Source organism: Acipenser ruthenus, chromosome 22, assembly GCF_902713425.1.
Source record: "Acipenser ruthenus chromosome 22, fAciRut3.2 maternal haplotype, whole genome shotgun sequence".
NCBI lineage: Eukaryota > Metazoa > Chordata > Actinopteri > Acipenseriformes > Acipenseridae > Acipenser > Acipenser ruthenus.
Window position 1 is genome coordinate 5362602 of NC_081210.1, and position 23889 is coordinate 5386490.

At 40.2% G+C, this 23889-nt stretch overlaps 1 protein-coding gene across 5 annotated transcripts in view; it reads left to right on the forward strand.

The window, feature by feature from the left end:
- LOC117431361 (myocardin-related transcription factor B-like) overlaps positions 1–23889 on the forward strand; it is a 48245-nt gene that overhangs the window by 9264 nt on the left and 15092 nt on the right. For 2 of the 5 annotated variants that reach the window (XM_058995868.1, XM_058995867.1), the window contains exons 1-2: positions 18191–18425; positions 22638–22703. In XM_058995868.1, the coding sequence (XP_058851851.1) occupies positions 18371–18425; positions 22638–22703 (121 nt within the window). In that variant the 5' untranslated portion in view covers positions 18191–18370. Of the gene's footprint in view, positions 1–10408; positions 10513–13703; positions 13743–14177; positions 14396–18190; positions 18426–22637; positions 22704–23889 lie in introns of those variants that run through there. The other 3 variants (XM_058995864.1, XM_058995865.1, XM_058995866.1) reach the window with 3 other exon arrangements.

The window sequence follows — 23889 nt, forward strand, 5'->3', positions numbered from 1 at the left end:
TGCTTATCAGCATCAAATGTGTATTTTTCTGCAGATTCACAGGGACAAGGTCTTACATGTGGTAGTCCATTGAGGTGTTTTCTTGAAAGGGGCTAGGGTAAAGTATGGGGCTGTGCACACTGATGTGTTCTGTAGACGCATCGAGGCGTGCTTGTGTTGCTGTGTTTGTTGAAAGCAGATGGTACACTTGTTTTTCTGCAGAATGGCTCAGAAGAGCGTTTCATCCCTTTTGAAGAGACTCTCAGGTCTATAAATACCTGGCTGCCATTGTCTCGACCGAGCAGCGCTGCCACTGAAGTGACGCATCAAAGCACCAGCTAATTTATTATTGCTATAGCAACCGCAGGGATTGGGAGACTGCTGGTTTTGGGGGTCTGGCTTGCATATTAAGCACCCCTCATTTTAAGCTGATCTGTCTTGCCGATACAAAACCAGACTGTCAAGTTACATACCAAGGTTGTGTGTGGTGTGTGTGTGTTTTTTTTTTTTTTTATGAACATTTTTTGTTATCTGATCTGTGGCAGGTGTCCTTATTAAAGAAATGCACCCTCACTATGTAATTCTCACATTGCCAGTGGCCAGATTGGTAGTTCTTATTAAATGTCAGGCTTAAAGCTCAGTAAAACAATAGGAGATAGTAAGTGTAATTTTGACATGCTCTGTGTGTGTGTGTGTGTGTGTGTGTGTGTGTGTGTTTTAATGTATTTTGCTCAGTGTATAATTTGCTCCAAACAAACTTGTAAAATACACAATGTTTGGATCGCTAAAATGTACTTGTTAATATTTTTGTAGCACCAACCTTAATCCTTGCCCTGCGATACAAGCGATGTAAAAGAGAAGGAGGTTTCTGTCGTGTCCTAGTGATGTCAATCAAACCACAGCTGTAGTTGACTAGACTTCATAGAATGTGAGGTAGCTGTTTTGCTCTCTTAATGTTTTTTCACCCCTGATCGCAATGCTTGTGGACCAGTGGCAACTTTGGTTTAAAAAGTGGGGTGGGCAGTTTCTGTAGCTGATGCATGCATAAAGATTATTCTATCTGAAATAATGAAAGTGAGGGGTACATGTCCCCTGTGTAAATTACGCCTATGCTGTGGACATGTCCCTTTTGTGGGGCAAGAAACTGATTGGACAGGCCTTCCTAAAAAGGTGAAGCTGAGCAAGTTACTACTGCATATCGGACATTACATTATATTTGTTGAATGTGTATGTTAGTGCCACCTGCTGGTCAAAAAGAACACTTTTTTTTTTGTCCTCTTGAGGTTGTTGAGTTTCTATATTTTAAAGTTCCCATTGGCCATTAACAGTATTTGGCCAGTGTTTACTCTTGCATTTTATTGTTTTGCTGTAACTATCATTGTATACATAGCACCGCTCCATGTAGCATTAAGGAATTATTGTGGTTGATGTCGCAGTAAAAAAGCATTTCAACAAAAGAGCTTTACATTTCTGGCTTGGTGTCTTTATGACCCAACACAGAAACAACATTTTAAATAAATAAATAAATAAATAAATAGAATTCTCAGCCTTTTAAAAATCTGTGAATGTGTCCGTATGGAATTGCAGGGTCAGCTCCCAGCCTGTGATGAGCTCAGTGTTACATTGCAATCGTATTTCTAATTTCCTGTCCCTCGCTTTCTTTTCAACACAGCGTTTTTTCTTACATTTTGTTTTTCTTGGTAGTTTGCAACAGATAATTGACCAGGTCCAGACACTGGCAAGTCCAGATGGGTAGCAACATCCCTGCAGGTAGAGCTGTGCAAGTCCAGTTCTACAGGAACGTGTTGCCTCCAAATCCGGCACACTCCTGTTATTAAGCCTTCAAAGAATCCACCTCCCAGATTGATTCCCAAATGGGCTGTTAATTCCACCTCCCTAACAAGTCAGGAATTTCATGGATCGGATCAAACAACCATCTGGTGCTGAAACATTTAGCGCAGCGCTACAGAGGAGCGGGATGTCTGTACACTGCAGCTGTGCAGCTTTCATTACCTTCAGACACTGGCCGATCAGCAGCCTTCGTCTTGGCAGCGGCTCTGGGATAGAAAGTCTGTCGGCACCCCACTGATTCATAGCCGTCTCGCAAGAGAGTGCTGAGTTTCAGGAGATGCTTGTTTCGGTCAGGTATTTGGCAGCAGGGTTGAGTAGCAGACTGGTTGACTGGCAGTGTAGGGCTTCTGTACAGTGAACAGCCAGATAACTATTAATAAACAATATCTTGAATAAATGTGTCGGTAGTCATTTTGGGTATGGCCATTTGGAATACTGTTCATGTGGCACAGACTCCTAACCTTCCGGAACCAAATAAATATATATTTATAATTAATAAAAGACAAAAGCTAGAGGCTACGCTTAATATTTCTATTACACTCGGCTCCCAGAAACTTATAGCTAGAAGAAAACCTTTGGGTCCCGACCCAATCCTTTGGTGCATGTTAGTGCAACTGTTCTGCAGCCTGAGATTTGTGGCTCTGTTTTGCAAAGGCACATTTTCTGGTAGTAATAAAATAATGAACAGTATAAAAATGTTACAGAACGTTCATGAAGGCTGGTACAGACATGAAGCTAGATGAAACCCACTATCCGAAACTCTAGTTTAACAAATATCCATGTCCACATTTTATATGACGCTCACTTTAAGCACACTTAGAAATTCCTTGATCTGATGTGAGTATGTGAAGAGCTGGGGCAGGCCTGGACTGACCCCTCACATGTGAAACAGCGACCAGCCCCCCTGCCTTCTCGGTACGGGATGTTGTTGTAACCCATCATCTTTAATGCGCAGGGAACCCTGTCTATTTTACTCCAGGCTAAGCTACAGCAAGGCATTTCCCACTGTCGTGTTTTTAAACCCTGTTATATGACAGGGAAATGTTTTGGTATTTATTAGTACATTCTACTAATGCAGTAACTTGGAATATACACCCCTGCTGTCAAATACAAAATGTTATGTATGTATGAATGCATATGAAAGATTATGGTGACCTGGTTAAGACTATTAGTCAAATTAGTTAATTATTACCATGCAGTTAACAAACTCGTATATCAATTCAATATGTAGTTTTGCACATGGCTGTAGCCTGCATTTTGTTCTGAGAGCTGACAGTTACATAATGAAGGCTTGCCTCGTCTGAGCCAGTGTTGCCCAGGAACCACATGCCCACAACATCCCAGTGTGGCCCAAACCAGTCCCACAGACCTTGCACTGGCGTTCCAAAGCAAACTGATGCGACCTACTGGGATATCCTGTTCACAGGATAGGCAGAGACACACTTCTGTTCTGAAATTCACCCAAATCCATCAACACAAACTGTAGGAACTAGGAAAGGGTGTATTTCCACAGGCCTCCTGAGGTGTAGCCTCTTAGTTAGTCTTGATGACTGATGAATGATGTGATGAATCTTCTGGGTTTTTTCTTTGTTAAATTATATCTATTTTTTATAACAGTTCAAGGCTGTGTTTATTGTCAGTGTGTCCACCCTCTTAGTATAGGGAAGTATAATCTGTTGGAAGCAATTTTCTCCCTGAATGAAACATTTAATAAGGGGAAAATACTTCAGGCAAATTCTTAGAAGCCAAGTTGACTGGTACATGACTGGAATAGTCTGTCAGATCTCCAAAGCTGGCTGCTGTATAACTTGTCAGCACTCTTTGTGTCAGCTTTGGGTTAGTTTAATAATTGCTAGCGTTACAGTAAGTTGATGTAAGCTTAATATTTTATAAGCTTCTGATAAATGTTCACTGGGGAAGCGTTTTGAAATCCTTGGTTTTATTTTTTTCACACAAAGAAAGCAACAGATATTGCAAAGGTACGCTATCGAAGTGTAGTCGGTACTGAGCTGTAACAAGTCATAATGTATGCAGGTCAACCGGTAATAGATTATAACTGGCAAGCAGTTTTTTCAATGAGCTCTTCCAGTTATTTTCCATAACCAGCCAGTTATTACAGGAAACATGCGAGCATTAACACCAGCAACAGAGTGCGACCCCAAATCGAGCTGTCAAACTGAAAAGAGGTAGCGTAAGCTCCCCACAACAAGCAACACAGAACTTTAGAAAAAATTGCTCACCAGAGATTATAAAAAATACTGCAAGCCCAATTGAATGCCCACCCTCTGGACAGGATGCTTGGATAAACCCATCGGACTTCGCCTGATAGTTTGTGCCTCCCCACCCGCAGGAGCACCAGAGCTGCGACACTCCCTCTTATGTATGACTCACCCAGCACATGACCCCTCCAGCTTTTACCAGGTGAGCAACTACCAGGTCCCATTTTTTCCTGTTTATCTGAGTGTAGTGTTTAGTTTTGACAGTGCAATACGCTAAACCAGGCTGTCAGAAAATGAATATGCTGCCTCCCACCAAAAATGCACATCAGTGGAAAATGGGCCGTGTTACAAAACAAACAAAGCAGCTTGTCGGGAGAAGGGATGAATAGTTCTAGTATCTGTTAATTTCAAACTGTTGAGGTTTATCTTTTTAGCTCTGTCTTACAGGAAAGAGGGTTGCAGTGGTTTTGAAGTGAATTCTTTCAAGTGCCAGAGACCACTTAAGACTCATCTAATTCCATTTGAATGATGTTTGAATTGACTCCTTCACTTTTTGTAATGTTTGGACAGTAGTCGGTATACAAATCATTATTTTCATTTTGGGTTTCTTTCGTTTCAGTGACGGCTAGATACAAATTTAATAAAACAGACTGTATAAAGTAAAAAGACTGTTAAAACAGCATTAAAAAATATCATGGCCTGTACCACACTTGACCAAATACACACCATAACCGACTGCAGCAAAGCAGCAGGGAATTATCAAAAACTTGCAAGCTGCTGAAAAATATAGCAAGTTCATTGGTAATCTGCTTTTGTATATCTTCACTATACTGTCTGATCTGCCCCTGAGTTTGTGTGTAAAGGCTGGCGTTGCTAGGCAACAGTGACCATTTCTCACTGAAGCCTGTTATTTGTTTATTTAACAGACGCCTTTATCCAAGGCGACTTAGAGACTAGGATGTGTGAACTATGCATCAGCTGCAGAATCACTTACAATTACGTCTCACCCGAAAGACCAGGGACCTCCTGGTTACAAGCCCTTTTCTTTAACCACTGGACCACACAGCCTCCTCTGTTGCAACTGCAAGCTCATTTGATTGAAGGAACGTTTTTCTTTTTCACACAGAGTGGAACTTTTCAATGAATAAAAATCACAATAAATAAAAGAATGCAATCGAAACAGACGACATGTACTGTAGCAGGATCTAGAGAGAAAAAGAAACCGATTTTTATTACAGAGCACAAGCTTGTGCAGGAAATAAAAAAATAAAGATAAACCAGTTCTCAAGAAAAGGAATGAAAACAGTTAGCAAGATCCAGAGAGATAGCAGAGGGAAGTGTTTCAGTTGAGTCACATCAAATGTAATTCACAACAGCTAGGTTCCAGTGAGTTGGAGGTGTGGTTTACAGCAGTTTAAATTCAGTCGACACAATGCTGTAATCTTGATTTGTTAATTCTGACTAGGAGCCAAGGTCACCACAGTGTGTAGGACGAGGCTAGCTGACAGCTATACAGTATACAAAAAATGATGGGAAACCATGAAAAAGAGAAACTTAACCAAGAACAATAGACATGTATTTATGTACGGTAACATGTATTCTATTTAAGCAGTAATACTGTGTTTTTTTAGTAACGTTTTTTGCATAATCCTTACAACCCCAAGTTGAAAAAAATAAAAAATAAAAAATCTGCTTTGTTTAGTCCTGTTCAGTTGTGATGTAGAATACAATTCTAACGGTCTTGTTAACTACATTCCTCTGCAGTTCGAAAAGTGGACCTTGTTTTGGCAGACCTGTAGATGTAGTTTTAACTGTTGGGACACAAGCTTCCACTCTTGGAATTGGATACGAAGGTATAAATCATATCCTAAATTCAGGAAGAAAACCAGAAATTTAAAAAGGGCATTGCCTTTACCATATGTTATTTTTTTTATAGGACACACCTATAGAGGTGATACTTTCATGAGGCAATACCCTTCCTAAAAATGGAAAAGCTCTTTTTAAAACAGTATAGAATACGACTGTACACCTTTTTAATAGCGTAGAAAAGTCCTACCCACATATGCATGCATTACAAACGGGAGAGAGAGTCCCTTTTAAATTCCCTTTTATAATTTTAAATTGATACATTTGAATTGACGCAAATGAAAAAAATAAATAATATTTACAATCAAAGGTAAACTTTTTTATTTAAGCCAAAATTTATTTATTTTTTGTTTTAGCAAAATTACAGCATCTTGGGCTTCCTTCCCTAAAAAACATCAATGAAATGTCAGTTATGCCTTGAATTGCTTTAGGCTTAATTAGATACAGACTTTTAGCATAAAATTGTTGCAACATATGTAAACAGCTGTAAGGTACTTTAAGGCAGAGGGGTCTGGATTTGCAGGTGAGAGTGTTTTAAGGACACTGGTCTGTTTCTCATTTTGGACCCATTAGCCCTGGATGCCACAGTCATCAATCTTCTAGTCAGGGAGACTCGAGTAGAAAGAGGTTCTGATCATGATGAAGGCAGGTTCACTGGAAATCAGGTCTGGCTCAGGAACACTATTTATCTTATCCAGATGTTGTTAAAAAGCAAGGGCTTCATGGTAATATCCAAACCACAGCTGACTGCTCTGACAGGATTTATCTTTTGGCAAAACAGGGCCTTTATGCATCCCTCTCTGTCCCTTGGAGGGGGGAGGGGGGAGGGGGGGGGATTACAATTTCTAAAGAAGATGCACATTTCCTTTAAGTCATCCCACTTGATTTACCAGAAAATAAGTGTCTTGCATCCATTCATCCTCGATACAGAGGCAATTCTAAAGTGGTTATTTCATCGATAGAACATGCCCCTGCTCTCTGGTATTTTGCCTCCTACTTTTAAGGTACTAGTTATTGATGTTTGCTGTTTAAAGTCTGTAAGGGAAATGGCTAAGAAAAGTTGCTCTGCTGTATTATAAACTAGTTTGTTCGCTGCTATTTTTCTCTACTTACAGATGCAAAGAACATCCATTTCTTTTGCCAACATTGTTTAAGATCAACAACCAAATTAGTGCAGTGAAGTGCAAGGGCTTAATCTTGTTCCATCAATGCGGGCAACATTGTCTGACCTTCATTCTGCCAGTCTTGGTTATAAAGTGGCCTTTGTCAGAACACTAATGAGCCTCGGTCCTATTTAATTGGTTCTTTTAAGTCGGAGACAAAAACTCAATTAAACCATTAGGCAGTCAAATGCAGAGTCAGCAATTGCTAGTAAAGAGTTTTGAAGGTTACACAGTGAGATAGAGAATCGTGATGGTTGGACCACACAGTGCAATCCAGTAAGATCAATATTACTCCTTCAAAAGATAATCCCCAAATGTGTTTTCACTTTTCTTTCTCTTCACAACAAACAAACATTTAAAATAAAATATTTAAATCTAGCTAATCGCACAAACCAAACTTCTGTACAGACTAGCCTCAAATATATTCAGAGTTGTCTTAAATAAAAGCCACTTCTAATAGGCTTTTTCAGTCTTTGGAGATTTATTACCTACAATAGATAAGAGGAGCTGTGTCTGGTTTGTCTTACGTTTGGCTTCATGTACAGACGTGCTCAAATTTGTTGGTACCCCTCCACAAAAAACGAAGAATGCACAATTTTCTCTGAAATAACTTGAAACTGACAAAAGTAATTGGCATCCACCATTGTTTATTCCATATTTACTAGAAATCCAGACTTTGCTTTTGATTTTTTATTCAACATAATATTGTAAATAAGAAAACAAATGAAAATGGCATGGACAAAAATGATGGGACCGCTAACCTAATATTTTGTTGCACAACCTTTAGAGGCAATCACGGCAATCAAACGTTTTCTGTAGCTCTCAATGAGACTTCTGCACCTGTTAACAGGTAGTTTGGCCCACTCTTCCTGAGCAAACTGCTCCAGGTGTACAAGATTGGAGACATGTGTGATACTAATTTAAAGAAACGAATTAGTTTGAAATATCACTATAATCCAATTATTTATTATCTTTTCTAAGGGGTACCAACAAATGTGTCCAGGCCATTTTAGAATATCTTTGTAGAATAAGCAGTAATTCATCTCTTTTCACAGCTTCTTTGCTTTATTCTATGACATACCAAAGGCATGCAAGTATACATGATAAAATAGCTTTTAATTTCATCACTTTTCAGGAGGAATTAAGCATTATTTCAATGAGGTGTAAGGGTACCAACAAATTTGAGCACGTCTGTATATATTTCCCTTGCAGTTTTATCGGTAACATAATTTTCGTTCACTGTACTAAGCTAAAACAACTCTATGTCCAGTCTTATAACATTTGGTTTTTTTAGTGGTTTCATATATCATTTCAAAGGGTTTATTGTTGCCAGATAACGTGTTTAACAAAGTCGGTGGCCTGAACGATCGCTTTTGATACCACTTGGGTTGTGGAGTTGGTTCCATTCCCTTTTAAAAATCCTTCTAATCAACAAAAAGTTGAATAGCTCAAGTGTTACAAGCTGTAATGCTTGTAAATCTCACTGAGCCACTGACTGTCTGGCACAGTCACCGGTTTGCATTCACTGATGTAGTACCGCAGTAGAAGTTTACAATCCACTTTACGTGCTTCTGACTCGGGTTTGTTACAGCTTTCTTTTTGTCTTGTCGGAGGTTAGAAAATCACAAAACGTTGGCTGTTCAGGATCCGATTGTGACCAGTAGATCAGATAGTGAAGCTGGAGAGAGTGTTACACTCATTTCCTATGACACTGATTTTTGCAGAGGAGGGATAACGGCTATCCTCTGAAAAGACTGGCACAGTTTCAGTCTCTCTGAAGTCAGAAGGCAACAGCAGAAATATAACTAGATACCTGGGCAGCATGTTGGGACCATTGCACGTAATCAAGGTCAATTTAACACAAAAATGAGTTCCTTGCTGTGCGTTTATTGAATTCCTCTACAGTTAACGTTCTGTGAACTCTACTTTTATCAGTGTTCTATTTTCCCTTAAGGTTTAAGGCTTTAAATCTGTCTGTGTTTCTGAGCAAGCAATTTCAGCAGAGGATTTGCAGCACCCTTCCTCTTAAATAGTGCCTTGCAAGACGAGCCATCCCTAGTGGCTCAACAATAGTGTCCAAAGATTAAAACAATAAAAAGATGCAAGAGATTCAAATATAGAACAAGTAAAATAAACAGTCTGAAAGTCTTTGATGCATGTCTTTTAAATAATGAAACCCTTTGTCTTGAAGAAAGAACTGTGATTAGTAATGAATCACATTTTTTTTGGCAGCTGTTTTGAAAAGGTTAGAGTCAGTGCCTCTGATTTTCTGTAACACATTCTGTACAATATATGGTGCTGCTGAAGCACAGATGACAGATACACTCCACAGAATGCCAGCTAGTGCCAAAGGTAGCAGGCAACCTAAACTAGAAGTTGCACCCTAGCATGTGAAACGGAAGGGTTATTCAAGCGAGCATTGCTCTTCACACAAAACCTCCTGCATGTGTTCCCAAAAGTGCCTTTAATACCTATTCATGCTTTTTAATGACTCGGAGTGCTCGTGTAATTAAGCTGAGGGCTTGGGAGGCAACGTTACCTACTGGTAAGAACTGAGGGACAGAGAGTGTGGCCAAATGCCGTTTTCCTAGAACATGATTCACTCTCATTCTATTTAAAATAATAAGAATTGTGCAACTTACAGCCAGTTGTGTGCCAATGCAATCTGGCACAATATATATTTACCTTTTAAAAACTGGCACTTGAGTAATATGTAATCTCTTTTATACTGTGTGCCTGAAGCAATTTTGATGGTTTGCAGAAGAGCAGCAAAAGTGTTTCTGGTCAATTTGTATGTAACCATCTAACACTGAACACATAACGACTTTGTAAAACAAATAAGTAATAGCTGTAATTACCACATGCGTTATAGCACAGCATAACTTGCAATTTGCACTCCTGGCCGTGTCTGATCAGAGATCTAAAACAGCTGGACTTGGAGAAACGTTGCTACAGTAATAATACAATTGTATTATTACTTGTACTGTGATACTTTAAATGTATTTGCTTTCGATTGTAAGTCGCCCTGGATAAGGGCGTCTGCTAAGAAATAAATAATAATAATAATAGCTCTGCTCTGTGCACTCCTGTTCGTTAACATTGTGGTTGGAGCCGAGGGGCAGGGAGGTAGGTAGCATTGCCTAAGGACTGTGGCCTTGAAGCTGAGGGGCTGTTTTATTTTAAATAGAAAAAACATTTTGAAATTACAAGAAAGTCAGCTACTGCGTGGCTGTTGTTTTTCTTTCGACCAGTATTTAGTATATAAAGGCCAATCTGTTCTAAACTGTAAAGTCCCTTGACACTGGCCCTGATGTGGATTTCTGTTTGCAGATCAACACTACCCAGCATGAAGGTGATCTGGGTCCTCTGCTCACTGTGAAGGCCTGCCCCTGAGCTGATAGACCAGCCGTCCCGGCCGGGCCACCCTGCTCTAGGTGAGGAGAGGATTTGTTTCTGCTCTGTTGCTGGTATAGTTTACAGCAACACTTTGCATTGTGTCTGTAACAGCACTGTAGTTGAGTAGTTTCAATGCAACAACACGCATGATTGCAAATTGAATATTGCTGGCAGATGCTAGCATGCTTTGTAATTACACTGTAGTTTTCACATGTGGTTGTGTATTTACAATTCAGTTACTATGTAACCAAACATTAAGTTACAGCTAGAGACACTCGGGTAAAGTGTTGGCCAGTTTACTTCTCTTTCACAGTGTTTTTTATTTGGGGACATTTTACTTGCAGAGATTGTATATTTGTTTAAAAACACCGGTATTTTATTTATTTTAAATTTGCTTTTCCAGATAAAACGAGCAATTTACTATCCTTAAGATGCACACTGTAAAACATCAGCTGTAACTTGTCTATTAGCTAATGTACTGTACATTGTCTAATTTATTAGGAAATTCAGTTCCGTTGTCATTGTGCTCCAACTACAGATTCCGAGGGGTTGGTGACCTGGGCTGGGGTTGTGGACTTGTCAGTTGTCTTTAATACTTGGCTGTTTTTCATAGCCCCTCTGTGAACCTGAGTACATGTTCGACATGTGAAAAAGAGGTTTCAGTCAAAGTGCCTGAGATTCTGGTGCTAATGACTGTAGCAGTCTTCAATCTGGTGTTAATGACTGTAGCTGTCTTCAGGGAATAATGTGTCTGTGTATCCTGTGAACTCAGTTGTCCAGCAAGGCCTTTCTCTTTCACACTGCCTCCTTGTACTTTAATAAACCCTTTTCTCCAGTGAAGTGTGTGTCCCTATGGAGACATTTGTCTTGCTATTGGCATCAGTGCATCCAAATGCAGTGAAATAACATAAAATAGGGAAAAATTCACAGCCCTGCATTTTGCAAAGGACGCTCTGTCTAAGGACTCCTGAGTGTGATGTGTTTTATTAGTAAACATGTACACGTGGAGTTCTACTTTTGCCTGGGGCTTTTTCCAGTATCCATTAAATAAATCAGTTTGAGTGGCAGTGTGTCTTTAGCACTTTGTGAAGACAAGCTCTCTCCCAGGTGAGAGTGGCTCTATATCATTCCTCACTGCTCCAGAGCTGTAATGCAGAGCTGAGTGCTTGAGAAAAGGGTGGAACAAGCCAGTCAGACTCTGAGAACTAGAAGATACGAACCGAAAAGCAAGGGCAGTGCGAGAGGACATGATGGATTACTGGAATGGGAAAGCAAAGCACAAGCAGACGGCAAGTCCCCTTCTGTCAGCAGCTCAGTGTTTCATGTGTGCAGTGATGGTCTGATTCCTGCAGCCGGACTGTTGAGTGGCCAAAACAAACCGGCAGACACGCGAGTTTGGCAGCTGTTGCGTGGATTGCTATTCAGTTGTTAATCGGGGCGAAATGAAACACGTATTCTATATTTTAAGATATGTGCTATTTTACATTCCAAAACCCCAATGTTCTAATTTCCCACCAGACCTATCCAAACAGCTTTTACAGTTGTGTGCTGCCTGGGGATTGAATCTGCTGTTTTACCTGCAAGGGTTTGGGATTTGCCTGAATCGATACACTAACTTGACCCTTTTTAGTCCAGATTCCAACCATGTCCCTAATGATGAAATTGGAATAATATAACCTCTGAACCTAAAATGATCATTTAATTAACCCCTTTAAGCCTGGAATGGAATGGCCCTCTAGGACTGGTGGTGAATGTAGTCCTTCCAGAGCAGGCTTCTATTCCAGCCATGACACTATTAAATCTCCTGCCAGGTCCCAAAGCAATTCTGCCATTTTATACCTTTAAAAAAAAAAAAAAAAAAAAACCTGTTGTAGAATAAAGACCTCTAGGACCACTTAATATTAATTCAACTACAAACATGAAAAGGCAGGGTATGTCAGGTTTATGAACCAATTATGAACTCTGCTGTCTCACTGACAATAAAAAAATATAACCAAGAATAATCAGGATACTCAATCACTAAAAATAATGAAGATAAGTAACTGAAACTGGAAACTCACTATTTTAATAATTGGCTAAAGATAGCAAATTCATCTTCACTTAGCCTATGTAATTTATATTTGTGACGTAGTACCACAAAAAGTCTTCTTTTATAAGGCAGCATGCTTGAGTCAATGTTATGTTTTAATGAGTGGTTGTGCAATCTGTATTATGTACAATAAACAAACAAAATTAAACCTTGGTGGAGTTAGGAGTCCTAAAATTTACACTTGGTTAGCCCAACTGGTTCACCAAACTCCCCTACCTAAGGGACAAGCTAAGCTTGTTTACCCAACCAAAACCCTGGTTCTTTGTCTATTAGGTTTTTTTTTTTTTTTTTTCTTTTCACCAATCTTCTCTCCTTACTTCTCCATACACCCCAACACAGAGCACACAAACTGTGGCCTTTTTATACCCCCCCCAACTGATCAGTCACCGCTGATCTGCCTTTACTAGTTATCTGATCTCCTCATACTATTGTGGTGGTTTGTCAGTGTGACAAATCATGCTTTTCCAATTCAGAATTGACTGCTGTGTCTCTTGCTGCAGGTTCATTCTCCTTGTCTCTCAACAACATCAATATTGAAATTCTGTACTTCAGTTCTATAAATATTGACTCTGGCTAGGATTACATTTTAATTACGGTGCCTTGAAGCACCAAAAAGCAAACAAACAAGCTGCAATTTTATAAACATTTTTTGACAGTTAGCCGTTTAGAACAATAACATTTCAGTAAATCTTAAGGTTTTGTTATTTAGTAACAAAACTTTATGAGAAATATAATAGCATCATTAAAAAACAGATTTTTTATCTACAGGAGAAACATCTTTCTCGTTTTGAATAGACACACCCGTTTTTGACATCCGTGTAAACACAATTTTCAAAGCCTTTAGGTCACAAGACATCAAGACAAACAGGTCAAGATACTTTGGCGTAGGCAAAATGTTTCACCAGAAGTGCACGTTCTGGTTGCCTTGCCATGACCCTCTATAAAGTTATTTTGTCTCCTAGTATATCTCCTAGCACTAGTATATGTTAACTAGGTTATGATGTAAGTTGTCAATCTTTCTTAGGAAAACAGCAAAAGTGGCATGACATTGTGGGCTCAATTGAAAATCAAGCTGCAGGTTAATTGCATTTATATGGATGTTTTGGAGATTGTTTGTCTGTCTTCTCCCTCTCCCCCCAGGGTTGCATTATTGAAGATCTTGATGCACGAAGGTGATGGGTATGAAATCCTACAGAGCTCAGATCCAATTTCACAATCGGTGCTGCTTCTCCGTCCCTGCAGATTTGCTGCTCCATTTCACCTTCAGCTTAGAACGGGAACAGTACTTAATAGCAAGAATAACACCGAATGTATTCAATTCATTGTCTAGCACTGTGCACTCTTTAACTCTCTAAGCTTCATATATGTATATCGGTATTTAAGCCCTCAACAAAGCAAAAAAACTTAATATGACTTTTTTTATCCATCATACTGGCATGTGTTGCTAGTCCGGTTTCTTGTCTGTAAACTAAATGGCAATGCATCAAGGGAATTAGGTGACCAGTGAGAATACCAGAATGTCCTGGTTTATTGGCCAGTGTCTGAGCTGCTATTTGAAACCTCCTTTTCTCTTTCCACTAAGCTGTTTGTTAACATTGTGTTTTATTTTCTCAGCAGAGCCAGTTTCCTGGTTACCAGGGCAACCTCGTCTCCTCTTCCCACTCTCCCAAGGAGAGTCATGGAGCTCCACGGGATGCTGGGGATCGAAGGGGATTGTGGGATGCAGGGGTTGCTCTCCCCCAGTCCTCGGAGCGAGGCTGTAGCCCATGAGCTGGAGGAGTTGTCGCTGCAGCTCACCCCGAACCTGCCCCCCCTCAATGAACGGAAGAATGGTGAGTGCAACCTTAAGAGTTAAATAGCAGCCTGCTCTCCTTCAAAACTGTAAATTAACAAACATTCCTGCACATAGCAAATGTTAAGGGAAAGTGGATGACAGTGAAAATATTTTGGTATAATGCTTTTGTGCCCATCCAAGGTGTAGAGCATGCAAGCAATGTGTATGAACTAGTCAACGACAAACATCTTGTTCCAGCCAGTTGGCATCCAGGTGAGAGTTCTGAAATGTGACATTTGTCGTGAACAGCTAAGCAAGCAAAAAGGATCCAGTTTATTCCTGTGGTGCTTAAATATGCTAACCCATAGTGCCCAACACAAATTACTAGAGCTTCACTGCAACACCAGTGAACACCAGTCTTCGGATTAGTCTCCTGAACCATCTGAATGCCAACGTTACCATCTCCTTATATTAGATTAAGTCCTCTCTCTCTCTCTATGCTTGTGCAGTACCCCTGCTAATTGTAATGCATCAGGTCATGTGTATACAAATTTCTAAACAATTGGAATTCTGTTTAAAAAATACATTTTGCAACAGTACACAGGAAGTGGCAGCAGAGAATGTTAGTCATGGGACACAGAATTAAACTTAGAATGTGAATTAAACACATTGCAAAACGTATTTAGTCTCTAGAGCGAGTTGAGTGCTTTGCTGACATTAGTGAAGTGTATGTTTCTGTTTTCAAAAGAGCAAATCAAAATTCTACTTTAAAATAGATTAGAATGTTCCATGTTAATGTGGGACAACATTCCAGTGTGGCAGCTGATGTAAATGATAAGAATTGGTCTGAATTTCCAGTGTCGGAGCAGAATTTTAAATATCAGAAGGTATAAAGAATCAAAACTGGAAGAATGAATGTGAAAACTTTAAATTCAGTTGCTAATTAACAAGTGGAGAATCCTCTTGAAACACCCTTTTCTGTACGAGTTCCTCCCCAGTTGAATCCACAAACAGCAGCTGAGTCTTTTAAATGTAGTGTGAACGCTGATGTGGCTTACTGTTCCACTGTGTTCATTTTTTCCCAGCTAGGTTCATTTTTTCTTTTTCTTTATTTCTTTTTCCACCCTCTTAACCTTCAGCAACCTGGAAAACCTGTGTTGATTTCTCAGGAAATGCCTTCTGATTGGTTGGTGCGTCTGGTTCCCACAATCCCAGCATTCCCTGAGCTCGCGTCGTCTGGAAATGTTTTCTTGGCATGAGAATCCCGGCTGGAGGGCATAGGCTGTGCCTCTAGGGACCGGGCAGCACTGACCCAGGCTGAGTGGCATGTTGACATTTTCACAGGGGTCCTGGGCAGAGACGAGAGAAACTGGGAGACTGGGTCCGGCAAGCTTTAATGCCTAGCAGCCCCTTGATTTATACCCTTTCCCCAGTGAATGCATCATACCCTTCACAGGGGAAGATTCATTTAACCGAGATGTCCTGTACCTTCAGGCTGTTGACAAACTGTTTGGAGATGAAATCTTCTAATTAGGTTGAGGCACTGAGTGGCAGGCCCAGGGCTGATGCGATTTTTTTTTTTTTTTTTTTTTTTTTTTTTTTTTAAATAGGGGATTTCCTGTCTGATGTCAAAGTACATTTGGTCCCCACTACTGCACCCACCCTCACCTGCTCAATTAGTAACCTTTGCAATATATAGGATATCTAGGACTGCTGGGAAAAACAATGCACATATTTGCGAGCGTCACCTGGTTAACTTCATTAAAATAAACATATAAGTAGATCTCAAGAGTGTGGAGCTGATATACTGGGAAGCAGTCTTGTCTTGGGCAGTGGCAAGGGGTACCCCTCTCCCCTCCCCCAAACCCGTTACATTTGGGGGGTACCACTTCTATGAACTCAATTATTCTACTACATTTACAATAATTTAAAGTTTTTGTCTGAACCTTTTTATTTTTATTTTTTTTTATACTAATTTGTAGACAATCCGTCTTAAGTTTTCAGACCCTCCCTTTGGCCGCCAGCATGTGACCCACCTGGTGCCCTCATGATCCCAGTGCATACGCCCAGGTTCCATACGGCCCTGCTTAGTTTTTGCTACCAGACTGTTCGTGCTTTTGGAGTCTTTGTCTTGGAGAACAGCAGCAGTTTCCCAGCAGTGTCTTTTGTTGCTAGGTGTTTGTTTCAGTACATGTACTGTATGAGAAGAATCTTGATTTTATGGAACCTTTTTTGATGAATGTTATGAGTCTTTGGTTTGGCTGGAGAATTACAGATTTACAATCTGTTCAATCAAGAGACTTTTAAACAGTGACGTATACTGAACTGTGGGAAAGAGTTCCTTTTTAAGCAGTAAACATGTAGTGCTCGTTTAAACATGATGAATTGACAGCACAGCTGGTTGTGGAGTTGCACCCCCTTTTAAAATTGGTTTTCTCATGAGATTTTCTCATGGCAGACATTGCCATCAGGCGGCTAAATGTTATTTCCTCCAGGACCTTGAAGGGAAAGTGAAATTTCATCATTTCTACACACCACTTATTTATTAAGAGCCACAAGCAGTCCAACAATATTTATGCATGATTGTACACACTATTACAGCATGCACGGTATAGCGTTCTTTAGTAGAACACTAGTTCTCTTATTAAATCATCCTCTACTGAGCTTCTGCTTGTAGATGCTGCTGTTTCTTTTGTACAGAATCGTAAGGTCATTTAGGAGCACATCAGAACACTGATGTAGTGCCAGCCCCTTGGTGTACCAATCCGGGTTGGAGAAGTGCATGCAGGGTGCTTGACTGCTTCCATTGATTTTTCTCTCAGCCAGACGCATTGATCTTGTGAGCCTCAGAAGTTCACACTGAGCTGGGGCCATGGGCTTCTATTAACCCTTGTAGCTGCTCTGTCTCCTGTAGAGCAGAGCTGCTAAGGATATGTCTTCATTGCTGCACACAGAGACCAAACAGCCTGTGTAGGATATAAGAAAGGCTTTGGGGAATCTTACAGCAACATAAAGGCAGCATGGTCCGGCTCAAATCTCCCAATATTGTGTTTTAGTATGAATCAGCAAATTATGATAGTCAGGGGGGAGTTGGGGGCTGGACAAGTTACTTAATCAATAGGGGTTGCTATGCAGGAACTGGGACAGGAAATGTTGTTCAAATAAACCATCGCGGTATGCGTGGGCCATCCCCCATGAGTGGTTTCTGTTCTGAGTAACACTGCCAGAGGTGATTAGAGTTGAAGTCCCTTAGTTACTGGCTAGCAATGTTAACACAACCCCCCCACTCCCTCTCCCAGTGATAGCTGACAGGACACTGCTGGGATATAGTGGAAACTTTTGAGAGACTTTCTGTTCTTCCTCGCATATTTTTTATTGTAATCGCTGGGATGTGTTCTTGCATAATGAAAGCAGACAAATGTTTAAAGACAAATTTTATTTTAACCTACAGTACCAGCTGTAAAGAACTTCTTCATGAATGTTGCTATGTAAATTAAGATTGTTGTGTTTTTTGTTTTTTTTTCTAATTGAGAGAGTTAGAAAAATGTATAATACATGTTTGATTGTCATTAACGACTGGTAATAGAACATGATTTCCATACCAGTGAACTCATTTCTATCTAGCATGCTTCTGGGGAGCCCAAGTATCTGTTTAGTGTTACATTTCCTTTCTACTCTATCGTTTGACACAGATGGCCTACCCATGCAGACCCCCCCTAGTGTTGTAAAAACTCAGAACTCCAGCTCCTCCCAGTAGCAAGGGTTAACTGGGCTGTCCTTGCCTTGCTGACTCTCTCACTCTCTCGCTGTGTTCCTTACCTCTGGCTGTGATAGGCTCAGTGTTGCAGTGAGGAGGGAGCTGTGTGGAGCAGCACAGACTCCAGAGAGAGAGAGAGAGAGCTGGATTGCAAGGCTCGGAATGTCTAATGCAGAGACACTTTCTCCCGCCCCTCCTCCTGCACAAATTGATGGAACTCCAACCTGCACAGCCCGGCACTCCCAAGTCTCTCGGATTACTAGAACTGTCAGATAGATGGCTTTCCTGGAAGTGGAGACTCCGGCTGTGTTCAGAGGCAAATTCAAATCAGGTGACGATCCAGCAGAGGATTTGTTCTGAATGAAATTCATATTGTATTTATTAACCCAGACCTGTGCAGTGCAGCAACCTGGTTCAACAGGGAATTATTTCTTTATGTATTTGTATTAACTAACTAGCATGTAATTTAGCAGCTGCTCCAGCTTGGTTTTAGCAATTTTAATAATGATACTAATAACAGTAATACGTTTTGTTGTTGCTTTTAGATATTGGCACTGATGTGTTTGCGATTCTTGGCACACGTGGGTCGCTTTTCTTTTCTTCGATTTGCCCCAGACAGATACGTTTCTAGCTGAAGCTTAGTTCTGGGCTGTGCTTTTTTAACAAGAAGGTCTTTTAAAAGAGGATTTTCTCTGTATTGAAGGTAGGATTTACCCACGGAGATCCAACACCTTTTGTGCACGGATATCTGGTACCCATTAGGGGTAGGGAGGGAGATTCAGTTATTTTTTAAACGGAACTCGAGCCTGCTCTCTACACTTGAGCTTATACTTGAGCGAACTGGAAAAGTCGCTGTGAGTTTTCGACCAGTTTCTGTAGGAATTGTCAGTAGGATTTGTTTTTCTTTTATTATAAAGTCTTTTTTTTACGCATCTATGAAATTTCTTTGCATTATTTTGAGCATAAGTGTCAAAGTGTAATGTGTTGGGAGTTCTACACCAGCCACAATTCTCTTGTGTTGAAGTTGAGAAGAGACGGTTCTGAGGAGCGCTAGGCTGTCCCTATGATTGATGCTGTTTGGTTTGTTGAATGTTTACTCCGTGGGAGTGTGGGCTGTGACTCTGTTTTGGTTTACTTGTTTGTGTGTAATGTTGTTTGGTTAATTTATAATAATAATTTGTAAGTACAAAACTTTTCTTTTTTGAAATGGGTCAGGTATAAGGTAAGTAAAATTAGTGAAAGTAAAACTAGTGAAACTTAAAAGGGCAGATTTTACGGGTAAATACCCAGATTTTTTTTTTTTTTTTTTTTTAAAGTTATATATTCGGGTGGAGCAGAGCATTTCAGTTGGACAGAAGAAGGGAGGTTCTATGATAAAACAGGCATTGTACTGTGCAGGGTTTTAGTCTTGGCACCATAAACTTCCCCAAGTTCATTTTCCAAAAAGCTCCACTGTTAAGGGGTTAATATTTTTGCGCTGCTGTGTGTCCGATGTTATTGGGAAATGTATTGCTGGAGGAAACGCCAGGTTACTAATGGTCACTTATCAGAAGGCTTTTATTATTCCATTACGTGTACATTACAGAAGTGTGTGTTTGTTTGTTTTTATACACTGAATGTTTCCAGCCTAATATTCCTTAAACTACGAATGTTGAACTTCTGTTGTCAATTATAATAAATAGGAGTGACAAATTAAGAACAACAACAAATATATTTAATGGCTTTTTTTATAAATAATAAACAGGTTGATTTTTAAAAGATTTTATTAGTATATTTGATGTTCTTCAGCATTGGCATGCTGGATCTATAGCATTATTTTAAAAGGCGTGCATTTTAACATTCTGGGACCTCAGCAATGTTTTTCATTATTTCATTGTTTTCTACATAGCAACGGCTGTGTGACGAATCACAAAGCAGCCCTATATAAACTGAAAGATTGTGTACAACTGTTATAAAGCTGACGCCAAAGATAAGGCTAGAGTTTTAAACAGAATTCAGTGAAAAGTATCAAATCTAGTTTGTCACACCTACCTGTCTCCATTCACGTGAAGGGTGCGCATTTCCAACAAGGCAAAGAAAGTGCTGTATCCCCTCTTTAAGAACATGCTGCCAAAGCATTCTGCCACAGTGCCTGTGCCAGCTGAGAATTGTTCCCTCTGGCTATGCTTTGGAGTCGAGGCCCCTCAGAATTACAGTTCCTCTCAACCGGGGAAGAATCTGGCAGACATAGGCACGCCAGCTGGATTTTATCCCAGGATAAGATGGAGACCCAGAGCTTCAGGGTGGGAGGCATTGACCTCTGCACTTACCTGGAGCTCATCTGGTCTGCTAAACTGGAATATATTGTTTAAATTGCAAACTTCGATTTACTATATGGTGGTCCACGTGAATCTTCTGCGACACTCTGTGCATTGGAATCCGAGTCTACCCGGTTCAGAATGTAAAGAGTGGAATTGAACATATAACTGTGATCAATGAGATTGAATGGGTTAACCTTGTGAGTGTCGAGTGGAACAAACGATTCGAGTCTAGTAGTTAATACTAATATGTTTTTGTCAATCCTTTTTCTTACACTTGAGGTAAGAAATAAACGGTGTGTAAATGTGTATAAAAAAAAACATTGAATGTGTTTTGTGGAGGGCATGTAGCCATAACAAAGAAAGAGTTTATGATTACACACTGGGAAAAAAATACTAATCAAGTCAGGCAATGTGACCCACGCACAGCCTTTGTAATAGCTGGAAAGGAATTTAAATAAATGGGAATTAAGAGGAAATCGAATAAATTGGTGTAGCGTGGGGATTCCTAAATACTCCATTTACATTCAACAGACATTTGAGTAGAGTAACCTGTATTTTACTGTTGTTTTTATTATAATACAGCGTACTGGTTATTACGAAACAGATAGCACTATTGCATCGTGTTTGTCCTGAAAAATCTCTCCACATTGTTAACTGCCATTTTGAGCAGACAGACTTTCGTTCTTGTACCCCTGAGCATATTAATAATAATAATAAAAATAATAATAATATTCCATTAATCCCTGCCAAACGTCATTTATTTGAAGCAACGTGAGTTATGACTGTTATCAGAAGGTACTGTTATTGTCATAGTGGGCAATACCGTGGCACTGAAAAGATGTAGATATGGAGGTTCTTGTGTTTTGAAGGTGATTCATTCACTACGTCATTGACTAACTGTACCAGGAATTATAACCTTATCTTTAAAATCCATTGTTCCAATACATAGAGTATTGTATATTTCTTTCGGGTCGCTCGTCTACAAGCCTCGAATGGTTAATTCTGTGTGTGTAGAGGGTTGAGGGAGACGGCACACCACACCAGGCCTGCCTCCGCTTGACTAATACAGATGAACAACTCATGTCACATTTTGAGGCAATACAGGTTTTGCTTTGAGATTTAGTGTCGAGCGACCTCTGTGTGTGGCTATTGAAGCTCCTAGCCAGTTCCAGTATGAATCAAACCGTTTACATGGGTTGCCTTATTTCACATTTGTTACAAGAAGTTATTGACCATCCTTGTAGATGAGACCACTGCAGACCAGTGTTCTCTCACTTTAGAGTGTTGCTTGTGTCCTTTGCAGGGGGTGTAATGTAAATGTTTTCATCCATCATCTAGTTTGACTGGAATTAGAATTTCACCAGGTCACTGGGGTTTCTAGTGTCTTGATATGTTTTTCTGTCCACAGTGGAAAGGGTCTTGGTATTTTTGTTTTATGGGTGCTCCAAAAACAACTTGTTTTTTCCTTTTCAATGTACTGTAGCAATTACATCACAATAGTGGCTTTGCCAAGCGTTAAATTCTCCCTGCAGTAACGTTAATGTTATAAAACAAAAGTAAATGACTTTTTTATTAAATCCTATCATAATGAGTAAATTGGTAATTACCTGTACTACCTTTTTGGTTCTTCCTGGGTCACGCAAATAATGTTTCGGAGTAAACAACAGCACAATCCCTTACGTCATAAAGAGACCTTTTAGTGTACCATCACCAGTGAGACAATTGGGTCCCTCAGTATAGCCGTCAGACACTTGGAACAGAGTTTCCTTCTGACTGATGGACTAGTTCACTTATTGATTTTACCAAAACTGTATAGTCACGTAGTCTGTGAGCTGTTGTTGAATGAAAACTCAAATCATCTTATCATTTATCCAGTTATGCCCTTTTCACGAGTCCAAAGGGGGAAAAGGGAAGGAACCCTCTTGCAATAAAAACTGGACAGTAAACTTGATGAAAACGCTGTTGCGGTTTTCTCTGTAGTTTTTGACAGGAAGTGAGAGCTCGTTATTCACGAGTGGGTGGGTTTCCTAGCAATATGCTGCCAGACTCGCACCTCCCTGTGTCGTTCCACAGACGGGGTTAAAGTGGGTCAGCCGCCCAGCGTTTAAGAGAACCGGGGTGGAGTGATGAAAATGTCACCGCACAGTGTTACTCACAGCACCTCTGCACAGTCCCAGGACACTGCAGAGCTGCTGATGCTGCTAGAAGCAAGGCTAACCTCCTTTTCTTTATCCTGTCCACAGTTCTTCAGCTCAGGCTGCAGCAGAGGAGGACTCGGGAGCAGCTCGTAGATCAGGGCATCATGCCACGTAAGAAACAAATGCTCATCTTCTCTGTCTACATTTTGTAATGGATCGTTTTGAATTGGGCCATTCAGGGTGGCTGGCTGTCTGAGCACGTATGCTCCTTTTCAAAGAGGCCCTGTCCATAGAGTTGAATATTGCTTTACTGATGTTTATAATATACCTGTCTAATATAGATGTTCGCCTTTTAGTGTTTCTAAATAAAATTGTGTACATTGTAATGTTCAAAACGAGAATGTTGTACTAACACTATTATATTTATTAATGTTATAGTAATTCATTTGAGTGTATTTAATAGTGGATTACAATCATTTTAAATATGTTTAAGCTACAATAAAAAAACAGAAACACTTATATCTTGGTGTACAGGTATCCAATAGGGTCTGTGGTCCAGTGGTTAAAGTAAAGGGCTTGTAACCAGGAGGTTCCCGGTTCAAATCCCACCTCAGCCACTGACTCATTGTGTGACCCTGAGCAAGTCACTTAACCTCCTTGTGCTCCGTCTTTCGGGTGAGACGTAGTTGTAAGTGACTCTGCAGCTGATGCATAGTTCACACACCCTAGTCTCTGTAAGTCGCCTTGGATAAAGGCGTCTGCTAAATAAACCAATAATAATAAACAAACAAATAGTAGGGTCTACCCCTCCAGTTCTGACTGCAGTCCTGTTTGCTGTTACCTTGGCAACCTGCTGGTGACTCAGTGCCAGAGGCCTTACAATTAGCTTCATGGATGTGTATTTAGTAAAATGAATTGAGTGTTTTGCTGGTGTGTTTGGACCACCCGGTAGTATTGCTAAACAGATACAAGGAGCGTGCCACTGCCTGATTGGCCATGTCTTGCTCAGTGTTTCCTTCAACTTTACTTCTGATCTCTCTGTTTACGTCCACGCCAACTCTATCTCTCCCTGTGGTGCTTTATTTTTCATTTCTTTTTTGGCACAGTAGGGGAGAGACAATAGTGGGTAGTAACACTCCTCTCTCTCTCTCTCTCTCTCTCTCTCTCTCTCTCTCTCTCTCTCTCTCTCTCTCTCTCTCTCTCTCTCTCTCTCTGCACAGAACAAATTTAAAAACTATAAGATAGAACTGGCAAAATAACAGCCAGGTAAACAGATTACGCATTTTAAACAAAGTATAGCCTCTCAGAACACAACACAGGCCAGTGTGACTAAAGACCCTTTGATCATCGCTATGTA